The 20,486-nt window shown below is 42.7% G+C and overlaps 1 protein-coding gene across 1 annotated transcript; it reads left to right on the top strand.

Annotated features, from left to right (window-relative positions):
* Positions 1-614: 614 nt before the first annotated feature.
* Positions 615-20,039, top strand: QDPR (quinoid dihydropteridine reductase). The gene is made up of 7 exons (XM_054030664.1): positions 615-780; positions 1,431-1,523; positions 3,983-4,079; positions 6,861-7,001; positions 9,927-10,035; positions 11,486-11,569; positions 19,117-20,039. The coding sequence occupies exons 1-7, from the start codon at positions 685-687 to the stop codon at positions 19,220-19,222; spliced, it is 726 nt and encodes a 241-aa protein (XP_053886639.1). The 5' UTR covers positions 615-684; the 3' UTR covers positions 19,223-20,039.
* The last annotated feature ends 447 nt before the right edge of the window (positions 20,040-20,486 follow it).

The following is a 20,486-nucleotide window of genomic DNA, read 5'->3' as shown; positions in this document are numbered from 1 at the left end:
TATGCTCTAATAAAATTGTTAGTCTCTAAGGTGCCACAAGTACTCCTGTTCTTCTTTTTGCGGATACAGACTAACACGGCTGTTACTCTGAAACTTAGTACTGAGTGTCTCCTACTGAATTTCCAGCACCATTTGCACCCTGGCTTTTCCTTGTATTGGGGCATTAACGTGTTGCTTGCTAGACCTTTTTATTTTTAACTAAAATGCATTAGTTTCAGAAAGTTTCTGCTGCCACTAGTCTACAATGACTCCTAGCCGCGTGGGAAATCTGTATAGGAGCGCAAAGGCAATCCACCGGGGGCGGAAAATGATCGAAAATGCACATAGCACCTGTGTTATCAAAGGATTCTGTTGCACAGCGCTGTCTCACCGGCATTTGATAGATACATACATCCATGGTATGCAACCAAGCGTCCTTATTTAAACCTCGAACTTAAACAGAAGGCCCGCCGCAGGGGCATGTTGTACTGATCCCTGGCCCGGGCGGAATTGGTGCAGCGCCACCCGCGGCTTCTCAGCCAGCCTAGATGGCGGTGGTGAGCGCGGAAGCGGGAAGCGAAGGGGTCCCTCTGCCGCTGGGCGGCCCTGCGGGGAGGCGGAGCTGCTGGGCGGGGCGGGCTCCGAAGCCCCTGGCAGCGGCAGGCTCAGAAGGCGAGAGGGAGCCGTGCAGGCAGCGGACGGAGCATGGCAGCGGCAGCAGAGGCGCACAGGGTGCTGGTGTATGGAGGCAGAGGGGCCCTGGGAGCCAAATGCGTGCAGTATTTCAGAGCCAAGCACTGGGTAACCACTGACAGAGCGGGCTGGGCACTTAGTGCTATCGCTGCATGGCTTGGGGCGGGGGGGTGTTTGGGACCAGCTGCCCGCGAAGGACGCGCGCTCCTGTGTATCGCAGCCCTGCACCGCTCTGCGTTGCTTCGGCCCAGCGGCCAGGGCTCTCCCCCGTGCAGTGACCCGTGAATTGCAGAGCTCTGAGAACCGACGAGCGAGAGTGTAAATCTCGCCGAGACACACCACGAACTCCTTTCTCCTGCCAGAGGAAGAGACTTTAAACCCTTCCTTGCAGCAGCTAATCCCCAAAGAGGGGGGAGGCTTCTTCCCCGCGAACGAGTAAAGCTTGGCAGCTAGTTTGCAGCTGGCCAATTGCTGCCTTCCTTGCAAATCCTCAAGTGCATTGGTTTTTCACCCCAGCTGTGAAGTGGGCAAAGTACAGACTGTATGGCTCCTTAAATACTTAAAAAAAGAAGAACAGGAGTACTTGTGGCACCTTAGAGACTAACAAAGTACTCCTGTTCTTCTTTTTGCGGATACAGATTAACACGGCTGTTACTCTGAAACCTGTCCTTAAATACTTGTTTTTAAAATCTCAGTTATTTACTGATGAATGATCCATTTAAAAAGTCAAACTCTCTCTTCTTGTTTGTTGTTATCAGTGGGTTGCCAGCATTGACCTAGCAGAAAATGAAGAAGCTAATGCCAGTGTTGTTGTGAAAATGACCGACTCCTTCACTGAGCAAGCAGATCAGGTGACTGATTCATTTTCCTTTAAATGTTGTAATAAAGCTTGTGGCATCAACTGCTTTGTGTTAGGAAGGTGCCTGGGCAGTTCTTTCAAGTGTTGAGAAAAGCACTAGGTTTCTAAATGTCTTAAGGACTGCTGTATATAATCCTCTCTAGAATAGATTATAGACTAGACTGCTTTGCTTTGCTTCTTATAAGCTGTTTCCCTGTGGCCATGCAGTTAGGTCCTCTTCAGCCTGATACCTGGCTTCCCCACACTTAAAGCTATCATCAGTGTATTCATATTAAAAAAAGACAGAGTTCTCATTCACTCTCCATTGTTCATTCTTTTTGGGATAATATGGAACCTATGTATATGTATTATTACATTCAGAGAGCCCAGGGATACCCTCCTTTTATTAAAACCATATTTATCTTTAAAATCGGTATCTGGGTAACAACAAATTGTAGACCAGTGGTTCTCAAACTTTTGTACTGGTGACCCCTTTCACATACAAGCCTCTGAGTGTGCGCGCCCCCTCCCCCCTTATAAACTCAAACACTTTTTAAAAAAATATTTAACACCATTATAAATGCTGGAGGAAAAGCAGGGTTTGGGTGGAGGCTGACAGTTTGCAACACCCCCTCCCCCCCCCCCCCAGGTAATAACCTCGCAGCCTCCTGAGGGGTCCCGACCCCCAGTTTGAGAACCTCTGCTGTAGACAGAATCTGAAAGAATTTTACAAAACTGTGTTTTATTTTTTTCCATTGGTCACATTGGTTTACTTTTTGCACTTTGTGCAGTGAAACTAGACTTGCCAGTTTCTAGTCAATTTCCTTATTTCCTCCTTCTCTGTCAGAATTCTGCAAAATTATGAAAAGAAATAAAGAAACAAAAAATAGCTTCATCAACACTCAGTCATCAATGCAGCAAGCTCCTCACATGGGCATGCCTGTACACCCATGCAGTGTACCACTGAAGTCAGTGGGGCTAACACGGACTCATGGGTCGAACTGTGAAGAGCATTTCACAGGATTGGTGCCCAAAACATTTCCATGAAACTTAAAAAAACAAAACCAAACAACCCTACACACACACACACACACACACACACCCTACCTAATTCTGGAGCCTAAATTACCAGACATTGTCATTTTAAAATTCAAATTGTAAATGTACTACAGTTTTGTATTACCTGTCTCTCCTAATCTGATTTCCTTTCTTGACAGTCACCCACATTTGTAGTCAAGATGACCACATTTTGTTAATGTGGTTATTTAGACACCCTTCATTATGAGCCACGGCAGCAGGCACAACACTTTTCAGGAAAAGCCATTAGAGTTGGATAGGCTAATTGAACACAACTTATCTGCATGAAAATGTTTCTTGGAGACTTAGCTGTGACAATTTATTTAAGAACTTGGTCTCCTAACCTTCCACTTCTTTCTTGGGTCTCAATCCTGAAATGTATTGTGTGCAGACAGATTGCTGTGCCTATGCAGAGCCTCCGAGAGCTTGATGGGGCTCCATGCAGATGCAACAGTCCACCTCCATGCAGAAGTTGCAGAATTGGGGCCTACGAGTGATTTTTACAGTATTATCAACAAGTGAAGCCTTGTTCTTCACATATGAGCATGTTCCTCTAACTGATAAACTGAATCATTAGGCATAATGTTACGTTTATGCATGTATAATTCAGAAGGCTTTTAAATAGATTGGAGTATTTCAAACCTCAAACTTGTCATATTTCTGCTTTTTTAATGTTGGTCTTTTCTTTAAAACATGAAATGATTTGGTTATACCCCTGGTTTTTCACTTGGAAACTGATCTGTCGCTGAATAATTTGCACAACAACAAAAGGTTCTTGGTATAAGTTCCACAGAGATAAAATTCAGTGCTAATATATATATGAAGTCCTACACTTGGGAGAGGAAACAAATAGGGTAGGTTAAAAGTATAAACTCTCAAGCTTTAAGCTTATAAGCGAGGGTATAAACTATGCTCCCAAGCTTTAGGGTATAAGCTTTAGGCAGAAACTTTACCAACAGCGAGGCTATTCCATTATGAGATTTCTTTCTTACACCTTCATTCCATGTTTCTGAACAGTACAATACAAAAGGAAGGACTGTTACCTGGAAAGCAGTGTCCCAAGAAAAACTCAAAGTGCTAGTAGATAATGTTTTCACCCCTCAGCTCATAGAGAGCCTGGTCCCTGAAACTAACTGATCCTGCAAGCCTTACTCACACATTAGTTCCATTGACATCACCTAGCATATGGTGGTTGTTTAATCTGTTTTCAGGATTCAGCATTGTTGTTTTACTTCCAGTGGGTAAAATTATAAACTCTAATTTTAAATAGCTGCTTACATCACCATGTGTGCAAAATAATTTTAAAAATTACAATTTAAAGGTTGGGTATTTATATCTTCTTCAATGCAGTATTTTCAGAATGACTTTATAACTTCTTTGTTATATATATTTAAGGTGACAGCAGATGTTGGAAAACTTCTGGGTGAACAGAAGGTGGATGCTATCCTGTGTGTAGCTGGAGGATGGGCAGGTGGCAGTGCAAAAGCTAAATGTAAGCCCTTTGTTAGTAGTATACCGACAAACACATTAATGCAATGGGAAGAAAAAGTCATGATAAGAGGTAGATCTCTCAGACTAAAATGTCTTTTACTGTGATCACACAGTATCCAAATCAATGGGAGCTGGACCACCTCTAAGTGCTTTTCATAGCCTTTTCTATTTGATGGTAACATGTGATTAATAATACTACCTTGCTCGAATGTAGCATTTTTCATCAGTACATCTCAAAGTGCTTTACGGACAAGGTCAGTATCATTAGCCCCGTTTTACAGATGGGGAAACTGAGTCACAGAGAGATTTAAAGTGACTTGCCCAAGGTCACTGGCTGAGCCTGGAATAAACCTCAAGTCTCCTGAGTCCCAGTCTAATGCTCTATCCACTAGGCCACACTACCTTCCAGAGTCTTCACTGGTGGTGTATTGTGACACTATACTGTCGCATACTGACAGGTTTTTATATAGTGCCTAAAATAGCTTTTTTTAGATGGATGCAGGTCCTCAAGTTTAACATTAAAATGGCTTGTTACTGAGCTCCTAACATTTCATAATAGCCAGAATAGAATTTTTCTAACCTAGGTTAGGGTACCCAAAATTATTAGCCTAATTTCCTATCTGGAGTATATAAAGCAGCTGGTGGACCCTCCCTTTCTCACCACATACAATGCAAAAGTGTTTCTTATTTTTAAAGACAACATAGGAAGATGACATTCACTATTGTTACACACAAATATTTACTTTTTTATGAATCTGTTATAATCCAACACAATGCAGTCAAACAGTTTAACTACTGTAAATTAGCTAACAGATAATACAGTACTGTCTGTTTAAGTTATTGACAATCAGGATGGCAAATGGGAATGTCTAGGGATGGGTGGTCATCCTGTTACTTCATGCTATTAATATATGTGTGTGTGTGTGTTTGAGTTTAAGGTAGTGTTGTTATGGAAATAAACATCTTAAATGCTAAAGGTATAGGTATTCAATATTCTTTGTTTAATCTTAATTTTTCTCCCTCTGTCCCCTAGTAATATGTTAACACTAACGATTGCTGAATTATTTTAAAATTCTATTTTCATTTGAATTGACTAGCTGTAATACTACAACTCTTTTTTTTAAATTGAAACTACATGCAGGCCAGTCCTTAAGAAGTCTTGAGATTCTGAGCATGTCTAGGCAGCAGTCATAGAGTCCAGACCACCTGTAGGCAGATGGAGCCCCTGTTTGAACAATAGTCTGAACAAAAGATATGTTTCCCACCAATTCCTTTATTCCTTGGGGTTTTCCATCCACTAGGTCCAGTCCTGCATAGCTTATGAGATCTAACAAGACCAAAGCCCCTCGGGAAAAAATGGTTGCGGTCCAGCAGTTAGTGTTGTTTTTCATGACATTCCAGGAAGTAAGCAAACAGCGGTTGAAATAAAAAACTAGGCTTTATGTAATACTACAGAGCACTACCCAAAGATCACCACTGCAGACATAAAATATTTCAGAGCAGTCTTTGCGATCACAGAAAAGAAAAAGCATATAGAACATTTGGTTTTCTCAGGTGGTCACCCATCCAAGAACTAAACAGACTTAAACCTATAGTCTATGCAAAACAATGCAACTTTATTTTATACAGCTTCTCTCATACAAACTCTAACTGGACTATAAAGCTAAATAATACAGTTACAAAGTTAAAAGAATAAAGAGTGAGAACTTAAGAACAATAGGCAAGGAGAAGAGTTGTTTTCCATACAGATGAAAAGGTCATTCTAGAAGGTAAGAGCTGTAGAAGAGAAGGCTCTCAATATCACAGCTGAGACTATGCAAAGGGACAGAGAGAGGAAGGTGGTGCAAGATGAGCACAGGAGGAGGGTGTAAAGAAAGCGACAGGGTCTTTGACACTGATGAAAGCAAGTCCATGGGAGTTTTAGAAATGAGAGGAGTTTTGAACAGGGTACAGAAATTAAAGGTGAGCCAATGGAACTGGCTGAGGATAGGGGATGTGGTCACACTTGTTGTAGTGAGGGCAGGTAACAGTATTGTGCACGTGCTGTTGAGCAGGAACTTGAGGAAGCCAAAGAGAATGGAGATTCAGTGGGCAAGGTGAGAGGGGCTGAAGGCAGTGATGAGGATTTCAGCAGAAATGGGGTATACGAAGTGGCATAAGGCAGATTTGCATACTGTTGTTTCAGTCTGTATGGTGGGGCACAAGCTAGAACTAGAAGACTTTTGCATTCTAGATGATTGACCCAACTCATCTGGAGTACTGTGTCCAGTTTTGGGCCCCACACTACAGGAAGGATGTGGAGAAACTGGAAAGAGTCCAGCGGAGGGCAACAAAAATGATTGGGGGGGCTGGAGCACATGATTTATGAGTAGAGGTTGAGGGAACTGGGATTGTTTAGTCTGCAGAAGAGAAGACTGAGGGGGGATTTGATAGCTGCTTTCAACTACCTGAAAGGGGGTTCCAAAGAGGATGAATCTAGACTGTTCTCATTGGTACCAGATGATAGAACAAGGAGTAATGGTCTCAAGTTGCAGTGGGGGAGGTTTAGGTTGGATATTAGGAAAAACTTTTTCACGAGAAGGGTGGTGTGAAGCACTGGAATGGGTTACCTAGGGAGGTGGTGGAATCTCCTTCCTTAGAGGTTTTTAAGGTTAGGCTTGACAAAGCCCTGGCTGGGATGATTTAGTTGGGGATTGATCCTGCTTTGAGCAGGGGGTTGGACTAGATGACCTCCTGAGGTCCCTTCCAACCCTAATATTCTATGAACTATTTTGTTTTTCAGCTTTATATAAAAATTCTGACCTGATGTGGAAACAGAGTGTTTGGACATCAACTATTTCCAGTCACTTAGCCACAAAACATCTGAAAGAAGGAGGCTTGTTGACTCTGACTGGAGCAAAAGCTGCTTTGGCTGGAACTCCAGGTAACAAGCAAAATGTGGTGTTTGCTTTGACACCAACAATGATTGTTTTAATTATTCTTATTTGAGAAACAACAGTTTTACTCCCTTACATTTCTTCCCATATACATATGATAATCAGCTGTTTGAATCCCTTGAGGAAAGTTGTAACTTTGCAGTTGGCAATCCAAAACCCATGGCAAGTATAGTGCAAAAAAAGAAGAGAGAAAATCTGTTGCTTAAATACTAGTTGTCTGGCTTTGGTAAAATCTTTTTTAATATAGCAAGCAGTCAGAAGTGCTTGGGAAATAATTAAGAATAACAACACATTAAAAATTTTAGATACAACATTGTAAACCCTTGGAGAAGGTTAAACTCCATATTTGCTTTCCTGGAAGGCAGGGTTCTTAGGTAACTAATTTTTTTTAAAGTTAGTGATGACTCAGTTGTTTTTATTGAACATGGCCATCCTGGATATGTTCTGAATCCAGTTCACCTTGCTTCAGACACAGATAAGCTTGATGACCTTCAGCCTCTGTCTCCATTAGTTGTTTAGTATAGACTTTGTGAAATATACCTTATGATCTTTGATCTCATTCCAGTTTTTCTTGCTCTTTGTAGAGAAGAAAGTCTGAAAACAATTTGAAAAACACAGGCACTAGGGGACTGTGAGTGTGAAGGGTGAAGACAGAGGTTAACATCCCTTAAAGTCTGCAAGATTTATCTGAGATGCAAATGAAGTAACTTCCATTTCCATGTCTCTTATATTAGTGTTACTTTGCTCTCTTAGATATCTGCAACAATATTCTGATGTGACATAAGAAACTTTAAACGTTAAAATGATAGGATAGGTTGTAAAGATAAGGGGTGCGTCTTCAAAGCTATGTCTGAAAACAGAGCTAAAGGAATTAACTGTTACCATTATGTTCTAGGAAAGTATACTGTATTTTTTAGTTAATGATTTGGCCTCTATATTCCCATGTTTAAAGCTGCATCTAACCTAATCTGAAGATAAAATTGTTGAGTGAAAAGGTTGTTTGTTTCCTTTTTTGCAACAGACTGACAATATACTGTCAAAAATACAAATAGGTGAACCCTTTGGAGTAATTCCGTGACATTTTGTTAGGGTAGAGAATCAACTTAATTTGCTTTCATGTTTTGAGCAGGATGGTTTCAATCACTGTGGATTTTTAAGACCAGCAGTGCTGTGGGAAAACACATGAACCTTATTAAATCTGAGGAGGAATTGGGAAAGAATTGTTGCTCAACTAGTGCAAATGTATCTTCTGACATTTAGGCTTGTTATTATTCATAATTATGGAAGTCTAGCTGTTCTTTCCCCCCATTCTTATGGTATGTCCTCTTGTTTTTCAGTAGACTCTGGAAACAGTTTTCCTATTTAAGTATAGTAACTTTAAATGAAAATCGCCTACAGCTAACTGGAAAAAATATATAGCAGAAGTAGAAGGGGCTCAGGGATGGATGGCAAAGACTGAAAGATTGGGACCATTTGGTTTACAAAGGAGACAAATAAGAGAGGATGTAAGGGATACAAGCAACAAATAGTAAAGAGAAGGTAAATTGTCCACTTCTATTTAGGCTTTCTCTTAATACCCAAAAAAGGAACATTCAGTGAAACTGTAGGGCAACACATTTAAAACTGATCAAAAGAAATACGTCTTTGCACAATGCATAACAGCTCGTGGAACTCATTGTCACAAGATATCATTGAGTGCAAGAATTCAGTAAAATTCCAAATAAAGTAACAGGAATTTATATGGATGGTGAAAACATATCCATAGTTACATTAGATAGTATAAGACATTTGTTTTTGGAGAGAGAAACTCTCATGCTACAGAACCTAATTCAACTAGTAACTGATAAGGGTTAGGAAGAAACCTGCCCATAAGGGAAGTTATTTAATGACTTTCCACTGTGGGGTTTCTTGCAGCTTCTGCCAAAGCATCTGGTAAAGGTCTGTGTCAGACATGCCAGGACACAAGACTAGGTGGACCACTGGACTCATCTAATATGGCTGTATGTATTTACCCCTGATTCTGCAAACAGTTAAGCACTTTTTTACTGTTAAGTATGTGAATAGTTTCATTAAAGTCAGTGGGACTACTTGTCCTTAAAGTTAAGTACATGCATAAGTGTTTGCAAGATTATGGCCATAGATAGTAGATATATCTAGAGCGGGGTAAAAAAAAAAAATTGGCGAAAAAGGCAGATATGATGATTTCTAAAATTATGTGTAGATTTCACTCAAGTATTCAATTAGAAAAACAAAAAAAAAATCTGAAAAAATTGAAACATTTCATTACAACATTTCCTAAACAGAATATTGATTTTGGGGGGGAGTGAGTGGGTGGGTGGTGGTGGTGGTGGGGGTTAAAACAGCTTTTTTTTTTTTTCAAAATTCTCTTTAATTTTATGTTTTAAATATTCAAAAAATTTAAAATGGTCAAAACTGAAACAAAGTGTTTTATTGAACGTGAAACAATTTTTTTTTCCAACTTTTTTAATCACCAATGAACTGAAAAATCTGTTGTTCTCTCAGCTCTAGATATATCTTCTCTGGGTGTCTTTATAAAGACAAGTGCCATAACGCTGTGTTTAGATCTCCATGGCACACAATTTGTGAGACCAACTAAGCGAATCATAATTTTTAAAAATACTTTTTAAATTCCGTGTTGCTAGATAAATTGTGCTCTGTGATAGCAACACAATTCCTTTGTCATGGGTAAGTTCTTCTAAAAATGTGTATACGTTTTTGCAATGTGCTATAAGACTGATTCTGTTCCTAGATTGCTGCAGGTGAATATAAACCTTCCTTTCATCAAATAACATAGAAACTTTCACTCCTTTTTTTTTTTTTTTTTTTTATATATATATACAACTCTTGTCAGTGAGAACTTTTTTTTAATCTGTTCTATTTCTAATTGTTAGGGATGGTTGGGTATGGCATGGCAAAAGGAGCAGTACATCAGCTTTGTCAGAGTCTAGCTGGTGCAAACAGTGGCTTGCCATCTGGATCTGCTGCTCTTGCTGTTCTACCGTAAGTGGTTGCATAGCTACCTGTACTATTGCATTGTTTAATTTTAAAGTGTGACTGTAACTGAGTGACACATGGATGTACTTCTTTTCTAAGGCCCCATCTACGCTACAGAAATAACAGTTTAAACATGGTTGTGGTCTCTCAAAGCAGAGGCCATCCCTCGTCAATAGTCTAGAACATACCTAGCATGTTATAGGCATTACCATAAACAATAAATAGCATATTTTTTCTTTCCTGTGCAGACAGAAGAAATCATTGTTACAATGTTAGAAAACCATGATTTAACCTTGACAGATGGTTAAACCATGTTTAAATATGGTTATTTTGTAGTGTAGATAGGAGTCTAAAAGTGACAAATTAGACGTATGAAACTGTTTAAAATATGTGCTTTATAGTTCATGTGGAAAAAGAAAATACTGGAATGTTTTATTTAGCTGAAAGTGCTTTTGAATGTTTGCATTCACTATTCCTTAATTTTGGTTGGGCAAAGTTAGCCGATGTCTATCAAACTTTACTTCTGAATGCCAAGTGGTGTTTTAGATGAGGAAAATGTCTTGCCAAACTTTTTATCTTTTTGAGATTTTTTTCCATAGAAATGTAGCTTCTATTGTAGTGCACAATATTATATATCCTCTTGATAGAGTGACTTGGGCAGCTAAAGTAATTGTCCCTTGAAGACTTGTAAATACAAAAGGTTTAGTTCCTCTTTTCCCTGCTACAAGCCTATTAACACTTTATTATAAGTTGGCTGCCTGCATTGACAGAGGGGTGGATGAACTGGCTGGCCTAATAGACATGGAAAAGATCTAACTTCTGTGATTCTCTTTGATAACCTAGTTAAGGATTTGAGTATTTCCTTTCCAGGCCCATATGAAACACAGTCTTTGAAGATTGTCAGTGCTCAGAAGTACTGTGGAGGGGCTTAAAAATGCTGTCTGAACTCATTTAATTACATCTCCCCCTCTTCTTTACAAGCTTCTCCACCTGCATTTCTTTTTGGACAGGGAATGACAACATACAGGATATTTGAATAATTAACCCCTGCCCCTGCAGAGTACCACCAACAGTCAGATACTAAGTTCACACTGGTGTCTTGGCTACTGGCCATTCCAAACTTGCATAGATGCCTTGAAAGGTTTTGTTATTGTATAAAGTTTGAAGAGAGTAACTGTTAAGGGGGGGATTTTCAGCAACGTATTAGTGACTTGGGCATTTTTGAAGATCATACCTTACAAATATAATATTTAATTATATAGATTTAAAAACTTAAGACTGATGATTACCTGCTGTTAGAGACATACAGCTTTCAAGAGAAATCCATCTAACATTGTTTGGATTTCAGTGCCCTGTTCTAAAAATTCAGCATATACTAGAGCAAAGAACGGAAGAGCAGACAGCTCTTATCAGAAGCATAATGTACAAATGAAAGGCTTATCTCTCTCAATTGCAGGGTTACCTTGGATACACCAATGAACAGGAAATCAATGCCTGACGCAGATTTCAGCTCCTGGACACCCCTAGAATTCCTTGCTGAGTGAGTACATGCACAATGACTAAACAATTCCTGGCTCTCCTTTTAAAACAGCTGGTTTTTTTGCATCTTCTCTTCTAAAAATAGACAGTCTTGTCACTTAGATTTGGATGTTTCTGTGCACACCCTATTTTCTGTGCCTTGAAGTTAGCTTAAGCTTATAGGGCCGAATCCTCAGTTGGTGGAAAATTGGCATAACTCCATTGACTTCAGTGGCCCTTCATTAATTTACACCAGCTGAGGCTCTAGCCCTAAGTGTTTTAAAGTCAGCAAGCCCTGATAAAGCATGCGGACAATTAAGTTAAATCACAATCAGCTGTGTCCGACATAAGCAGTCTGGTTTAAAGGTGAACTGTAAAGAGAAAAGCATTTATGCTTCTTTTATATTGTGTTAAGGTAGATGTAGTTCCCCCTCATTCTATGTGCCCACTTCCTCCCACAGAAGTGCCATTGTCTGCTTATTTCTTGAATAATATCACTCAATCAAGTCCTCACTGGCTAGATCTGTGGAGGGTCGGACCTAAATAAAGCTGCAAGATGAGCTGCAGATCTCTTTGCTCCATACTGAGGGGTAGAGGCTCAGCGTCCCCTCCTTCGCTTGGCTGAGGGTAGGGAGCCCTGCAGCTCATTGGTGCTGGCTTTGTGGCATTATCTTGACAAAGATGGCATGGCATAGAGAGGGAAGTGAAGGCATGATGTAGGATTTTGTTTCTTTTTAAACAGCAACATTTTTTGGAGGGGAGGGAAGAGTGGAAACAGATCCAACTTCATACATCATGAAGGGCATTGAAAAAATCTCTCTAGTTTTCTAGTTCTCCCTTTAAGCCTGCAGAAGCCAGGGCATTTGGAAACGAGGCTGAAGCTGTGTACTTCCCACCGTTGTTCTTACAGCGTGTCTATTGTGACTCTGGATTTCCTTGCCTTTTGGAGTGCTTTAGTTGGACCTTCCATTCAGGGATGGTTTTAGGCAGGGGAGGCCTAGGCAGCTGTTTGAGTTGCCTTATTTAAAGGGCCACTGCCAACTTGACATCTAGTTAGTTTAAAAAAAAAAAAAGTAAATACTTTCAGTTATTTACCCGCACTCCTGAGACCGTTTGGCCAGATGCTGTGGTTTTACAAACACATTCCTAATTTTAAGGGTTGTTTTTAAACTGTTTTTCACTTGTGAGAGATGCTCACAAACATGGGAGCTGATTCTACGTGTGAGACTGACTGCATGGAGTGCTGCATAAAGTAAATAAACTGGAAGAAAAAAAGAGGACTAAACCATAATCTGTTCCACTAGAGTAATTTTAGCCACAGTGGGTTAAACAATCCTCTGCACGCCCCCCCTCCCCCACCACCCTTTAAGAGTTAAACCAGCACCATCAACCTAAAATCTTTATCTCTGAAATTGTTTTATGATTCAGTAATGATCACATTCTGTAAGAAGCTCCGTCACACTTCCTGGTAGAACCAAAGACTATTTCCCTGTATTGGTATCCCCACGTATTCAAAAATCAGGAGCCAGGCCCCCCAAAATCATGAGATTATTTTGAAAATCGTGTTTCCTTTAATTTGCCTCCTGGTTGCTGAGCCTGTAGGGTGTTAAAGATTTACTTCCTTAATGAAAGCTGAGATTCTCATATAATCGCTTGCCTTCAAGGAGCTGGGGCTTCAAGAAAACCACCAAATATTGTGAGAACTGGTGACAGTGCCTTCCTCTCGAGAATCCTCACAGGAATTCTCATACCATCTGGTAATCACATTCTGGGGTTTAGTATGCCCCAGAATGCATTGCATCAGATTGCATGACCATTCAAAATGGCTACTGGGGAGTGCAGAGCATGAGGATAGAGTATGGACCCTGAAGAATGCTTTGCACTTCTCCCTTCCACCTTGAGGGTATGTCTACACTACGGGATTAATCCGAATTTAGATAATTCGGATTTGAGAAACAGGTTGTATAAAGTCGAAATGAGTGCGGCCACACTAGCACAGTAATTCGGTGGTGTGCGTCCAAGTACCGGGGCTAGCGTCGATTTCTGCACCGTTGCACTGTGGGTAGCAATTCCATAGCTATCCCATAGTTCCCGCAGTCTCCCGCGCCCATTGGGATTGTGGGTTAAGATCCCAGTGCCTGATGGGACAAAAAACATCGTCGCAGGTGGTTCTGGGTACAGCCTCACTTCCTCCCTCCCTCCCTCCCTGCATGAAAGCAACGGACGGCAGACAACCATTTTCGCGCCTTTTTTCCTGGGTGGGTGAACACTGCAGACTCCATACCACGGCAAGCATGGAGCCCGCTGAGGTCAAGACAGCACTCATGAATATTGCAAACACCTCGCGCGTTCTCGTGGAGTTTATGCTCAGCCAGGACCAGAAAAACGAGGCGAGGAGGCAGCGGCGGCGGCAGCGCAGCGACAAGCATGATGAGGACATGGACATGGACACGGACACAGAATTCAGTGAAACCACAGGTCCCGGTGCTTTGGAGATCATGTTGTTAATGGGGCAGATTCTATCCATGGAACGCCGATTCTGGGCAAGGGAAACAAGCACAGACTGGTGGGACCGCATAGTGTTGCAGGTCTGGGACGATTCCCAGTGGCTGCGGAACTTTCACATGCGTAAGGGCACTTTCATGGAACTTTGTGACTTGCTGTCTCCTGCCCTGAAACGCCAGAATACCAAGATGAGAGCAGCCCTCACAGTTGAGAAGCGCGTGGCGATAGCCCTGTGGAAGCTTGCAACGCCAGACAGCTACCGGTCAGTCGGGAATCAATTTGGAGTGGGCAAATCTACTGTGAGGGCTGCTGTGATGCAAGTAGCCAAAGCAATCACTCAGGTGCTGCTACGAAAGTTAGTGACTCTGGGAAATGTGCAGGCTATAGTGGATGGTTTTGCTGCAATGGGATTCCCTAACTGTGGTGGGGCAATAGACGGAACCCATATCCCTATCTTGGCACCGGAGCACCAAGCCACCGAGTACATAAACCGCAAGGGGTACTTTTCAATGGTGCTGCAAGCACTTGTGGATCACAAGGGACGTTTCACCAACATCAACGCGGGCTGGGCGGGAAGGGTTCATGACGCTCGCATCTTCAGGAACACTACTCTGTTTAAAGGGCTGCAGCAAGGGACTTACTTTCCGGACCAGAAAATAACCGTTGGGGATGTTGAAATGCCCATAGTTATTCTTGGGGACCCAGCCTACCCCTTAATGCCATGGCTTATGAAGCCATACACAGGCAGCCTGCACAGGAGTCAGGAGCTGTTTAACTACAGGCTAAGCAAGTGCAGAATGGTGGTAGAATGTGCATTTGGCCGTTTAAAAGGTCGCTGGCGTTCATTATTGACTCGCTCTGACCTCAGCCAAAGAAATCTCCCCATTGTTATTTCTGCTTGCTGTGTGCTCCACAATCTCTGTGAAAGTAAGGGGGAGACCTTTATGGCGGGGTGGGAGGCTGAGGCAAATCGCCTGGCTGCTGATTACGCGCAGCCAGACACCAGGGCGATTAGAAGATCACACCATGAAGCGCTGTGCATCAGAGAAGCTTTGAAAACCAGTTTCATGGCTGGCCAGGCTACCGTGTGAAATATCTGTTTGTTTCTCCTTCATGAAAACCCTCCCCCTTTACTGACTGATTTTCTGTAAGGAACCCACCCTGCCCCTTCCCCCATCTTTCTTTCAAACCAAATAAAGTCACTATCATTTAAAAATCATTTATTCTTTATTAATAGATTAGAAAAAGAGGGAGGGAACCCGGGTGGTATTTGGGAGGAGGATTGCTGGGAAGGAAAAAGCCACAAAGAAAAGGTTAAAAAAATGACAGCCTTTTGCTTGGGCTGTCTACTGGGGTGGAATGGGAAGGTGTACGGAGCCTCCCCCCCCGCGTTCTTACACGTCTGGGTGAGGAGGATACGGAACATGGGGAGGGGGGAGGGTGGAACAGGGGCTGAAGCGGCAGTCTGTTTTCCAGCAGCCATTCCTGAACCTCCACCAGATGCCGGAGCAGCCCCAGCGTTGCATCCTTCATCCTCTGGTCTTCCTGCCGCCATCTCTCCTCACGTTGGTCCCTCCTCTCCTCACGTTGGTCCCTCCTCTCCTCACGTTGGTCCCTCCTCTCCTCACGTTCACTGACTTCTTTCCTATACTTTGAAACTGTTTCCTTCCACTCATTCAGATGAGCTCTGTCACTCCTGCTGGATTGCATAATTTCAGAAAACATGTCCTCCCGCGTCTTCTTCTTACGACGCCTTATCTGTGATAACCTTCGGGATGGAGGAGGGAGGCTTGAGGAATTTGCAGCTGCTGTAGGGAGGGGAAAAAAGAGAGAATTGTTTTAAAAGCTACATTTTGCAGAACAATGCTTATACTCTTTCACGGTGACCAACACTGTTCACATTACATAGCACATGTGATTTCTGTGCAAGGTCGCATTTTGCCTCTTAATGCTGAGTGCTTGTGGCTTTGCTGCTAGAGATCACAGGTCTGGGCAACAGAATTCGGCTTGCATGCGGCCATGGTAAGCCATTGTTTTACAGCTTCTGCACCCTCCTTTCCCACATACCAAGCATAGCCTGTAGAGTGCTGCAGAAGCCTGGCCAATCTCAGCCAGTTGGGGGGGGGGGCAGTGTGGGGGGGCTTGTCTGGGCCCCTTCAGGCAAGTAGAGTGCTGCGGTTTCTCTGTTAACATTCAGCAGCACCAGAAAACAAACTAACCCCCCCCCCCCGCCATGAATTCTCTGGGATGATCACGGTACCCCTCCCTCCACTGCGTGGCTGGTATCAGGGAAGATCCCTGCAGGCACCAAACTACCCCCCCCCCGCCGCCGACCCCCCCCTCGCCATGAATTCTCTGGGATGATCACGGTACCCTCCCCCCACCGCGTGGCTGGTATCAGGGAAGATCCCTGCAGGCACCAAACTACCCCCCCCCCCCCCGCCGCCGACCCCCCCCCTCGCCATGAATTCTCTGGGATGATCACGGTACCCTCCCCCCACCGCGTGGCTGGTAACAGGGAAGATCCCTGCTAGCCAAACGCGGAAAACTTCAGGGCCAATTTCCCATCTGCGCTTGGCTAACTGCAGGGAAGGATTTATTTTCCGCCACAGGCAAACAGCCCAGTAGGAACGGCCACCTCTGTCCCCTTAATTAAGTTCCCGTATTTCAACCAGGTTACCAGGAGTGATATCACTCTCCTGAGGATTACACAACAAGATAAAGAACGGATGTTGCTTGAATGCCAGCAAACACCGGGACCATACGCTGCCAGGCTTTGTCAGGCAATGATACCAGATTACTTGCTGCAAGCATGGCGTGGTCAAGTGTCCTACCATGGAGGAGGGAATAAGGATGCACTGCCCAGAAACCTTCTGGCAAGGCTTTCGGAGTACCTCCAGGAGAGCTTCATGGAGATGTCCCTGGAGGATTTCCGCTCCATCCCCATACACGTTAACAGACTTTTCCAGTAGCTACAGACTTTTCCAGTAGCTGAACTGACCGCGAATGCAAAGTCAGGCAAAGTAATCATTAAAAACCGTTTGCTTTTAAAACAAGTTTTATATTTTAAAAGGTAAACTCACCTGAGGTCCCTTCCATGGGGTCAGAGTCTTGGGTACTGGCTTGGGAGGGTACTTCAGTCAGGGTGATAAAAAGATCCTGGCTGTTGGGGAGAATGGAGTGCTGTGTGCTCTCTGCAAGCTCATCCTCCTCCTCCTCCTCCTCCTCTACCCCATCGGCAGAATCCTCAGGTGTCGAGACTATCCCCGACCCAGAATCCACGAACAAAGGTGGGGTAGTGGTGGCAGCCCCCCCTAGAATTGCATGCAGCTCGGCGTAGTAGCGGCATGTCCGCGGCTCTGACCCGGAGCGACCGTTTGCCTCCTTTGTTTTTTGATAGGCTTGTCTGAGCTCCTTGACCTTCACGCGGCACTGCTCAGAGTCCCTATTGTGGCCTCTCTCCATCATGCCCTTGGAAATTTTTTCAAAAGTTTTTGCATTTCGTCTTTTAGAACGAAGTTCTGCAAGCACTGAATCCTCTCCCCATACAGCGATCAGATCCAGTACCTCCCTCACGGTCCATGCTGGTGCTCTTTTTCGATTATCAGCCTGCATGGTTACCTGTGCTGATGAGGTATCTGTGGTCACCTGTGCTCTCCACGCTGGGCAAACAGGAAATGAAGTTCAAATGTTCGCGGGGCTTTTCCTGTCTACCTGGCCAGTGCATCCGAGTTCGGATTGCTGTCCAGAGCGGTCACAATGATGCACTGTGGGATAGCTCCCGGAGGCCAATACCATCGAATTGCGGCCACACTAACCCTAATTCGAATTGCTAAAATCGATTTTGGCGCTACTCCGCTCGTTGGGGTGGAGTACAGAAATCGATTTAAAGGGCCCTTTACATCGAATTAAATGGCGTCGTTGTGTGGACGGTTACAGGGTTAATTCGAATTAAAGCTGATAAATCCGAATTAAAGTCGTAGTGTAGACCAGGCCTGAGTCTCTCCCAATTCCCTCCTCTCTTTCCTTCACCTCCAATGTCCTCCCTTCCTATCCCATCCCTATCCTTCTTGGTCTCATGCTCTTTCCCTTGTCTGGTGCTCTTTTTTTCAGCTTTTTTCCTTCCCTAGGCATCCTACCCCTTTAAACACTCTCTCCCATCATCACTCCACTGAACTGCACAACTGTGGAAATGATTCTTCAGGGCTGTGAGGGGAGCAGTGGGACTTGGAAGTCTCACAGGGAGGAATTCACCCTCAACAGAGGGCCACCGCATTGCCTATGCTCAATTTAAACACTATTCTGAAGATCAGAAGAGGTGCAGAGGCCTTGTGTTAGCTATGATAATAGGGAAAAAATAATGGTCAGAGATGGGAGAAGAGTGAGAAAAGAATAAGTGGAAAATGAGAAAGAAAAAGCAAAGTCATAGCTTTGAAGTATATTAACTTTATTTTAGCCATAATCTTCAGTGGAAGGGTGACTCTGAAGGAAAAAAACAGTTCTCTACTGGGATCCCAACAATATTTTTTGTTTTGGACCCCAATGTGCCTAGTCACCTTGATGACATCAGTTTCAGTAAATTTCTGTAGGATTTACTTTTTATCTTTAAAATGTTTTTTTTCCCCTAAGAAATTGAAATATTTTGTAAACTTTAGGAGCAGAATCAGGGTACAGTTACCTTCCACCCAAAGTTAACGATTAATATTTATTATGTATGTAAGACTGGATTTTCAGAGGTGCTGCACACTCTCTGAAAATCATGGTGATAGAGCCCAACAGGACAATAGGTGCTTTGTGGACAGATGAGAGACAGCTCTTTGCTCTGAAGAACTTACATTCTAGGCCCCAGTCGTGCCATCAGATCTCCGTGGGTGGATCCCTGTGCAGAACATTACTGATTTCGTAGGGCTCCGTGTGAATGTAAGGGGTTCCTCGTGGAGACAGTTATAAAGGATCCACACATAAAAAGACAGCATACAGAGAGAAAAGTGGATATTGCAGGCTGACTTTTTTTTTAAACACCCCTTGCCAATTTACACTTATTATATTCTCATTTTTTAACAGAACCTTTTATGACTGGATCACAGGGAAGAACAGACCAAGCTCAGGAAGCCTAATCCAGGTGGTAACCACAGGAGGGAAGACAGAACTAGCTGCTGCACATCTTTGAGACTCATCAGTGTGATTGTGAAAACACAGCACATGAGAAGGTTGTAACATTCTAGTCAAGTTTGAGTGGTCGTCTGTATCCAGTGATTCTATTATCTGGTTTGTGAAACTAGATGTTGACTAATGTTTCTCTGTTCTTAGATGCAAGCTACATTCCTTTACCAAAAAGTATCCGTTGTCTTCTATCTCATATATCAAGGCTATAGATTTTTAAAATCTGTAAATGTCCTAATCTTGCACATTCTCTATGGGGTTACCTCTGTTCTTTAAAATAAGGCAAACAGTGGTGGCTATGTATCAGAAATTGTGCTTAATGATGTGATGTACCTACATATATAACTGTCAAGTTCTGTCTCAGTTGTCTTTTGGGCAACTTTTTTTTGTCCATTTCAGCAATATCGTTTTCTAATATCCTAACTCCAGGTTTTTTTGTTGGACATAGATATAAAATAAAATCACTGCAGCCCTATGGAAAGCCCAATCCTGCTACCCTTTTCCTATGAGTATTCTATACCAATTCAAGTTGTCCCATTGGAGCCAATGGGACTGAATAAAGGTTACTTGCACAAGATGGGGTTGCAAGATTAGAGCCCTTAAATTGCCTTAAAGCTTTCAAAAGGGCTGTCAGCCCAACAATTATTGTTGTGTGTTTTCTGTCCCAAATAACTGATTTACAATATTATAAATGTGTCTTGTGTAACTCCTGATGGCTCTTTACTATCTGAAGGAGAAAAAGTGCCCTAGGAAATAGAAGTAGAATGCACAGACTATTGTTAGACTATAGAGGATTTTGTGCTAAATAAATATATATTGTTTTATTTATTGGGTTGGTTATTTTATAATCTGAATTTGTGGTGTAACATCTACACAGATTTGTACAGTGCTTCCAGAACAATTCTTAGCTCCCTACTTGAGATTGTGTACAGACAACAGGAATACTTTAAGGTCTCCTGTTTTCTTTCTTATGGTGTGTTATGGAAATGTTATAAATAGTTTCTTACTATAGAGAAGTAAGGAGAACCCCTAGCATTTCTCTAGCTTGGACTCGCTTTATCTCCTTTGTATCTGTTGTCCACTGTCCAAAAACACTCATTTGGAAATGAGACTTGAGTCAATTAGAGGTCTCTGTGTTCATGTTCAGCACCCCTTGTCTGTCACAGGACTGGGGCCGGACTTACCGCACCACTCAAATTCATAGGTATGGGCTAAGGCATACTGACTGGGGTTCTCTAGAGTGAGAAGATGGCTGGAAGTGTGGTCAACAT

The sequence above is a fragment of the Malaclemys terrapin genome, chromosome 5 (genome assembly GCF_027887155.1).
Source record: "Malaclemys terrapin pileata isolate rMalTer1 chromosome 5, rMalTer1.hap1, whole genome shotgun sequence".
Classification (NCBI taxonomy): Eukaryota; Metazoa; Chordata; order Testudines; family Emydidae; genus Malaclemys; species Malaclemys terrapin.
The sequence above is the reverse complement of the archived record's forward strand: the minus strand, read 5'-3'. Positions and strand labels throughout refer to the sequence as shown.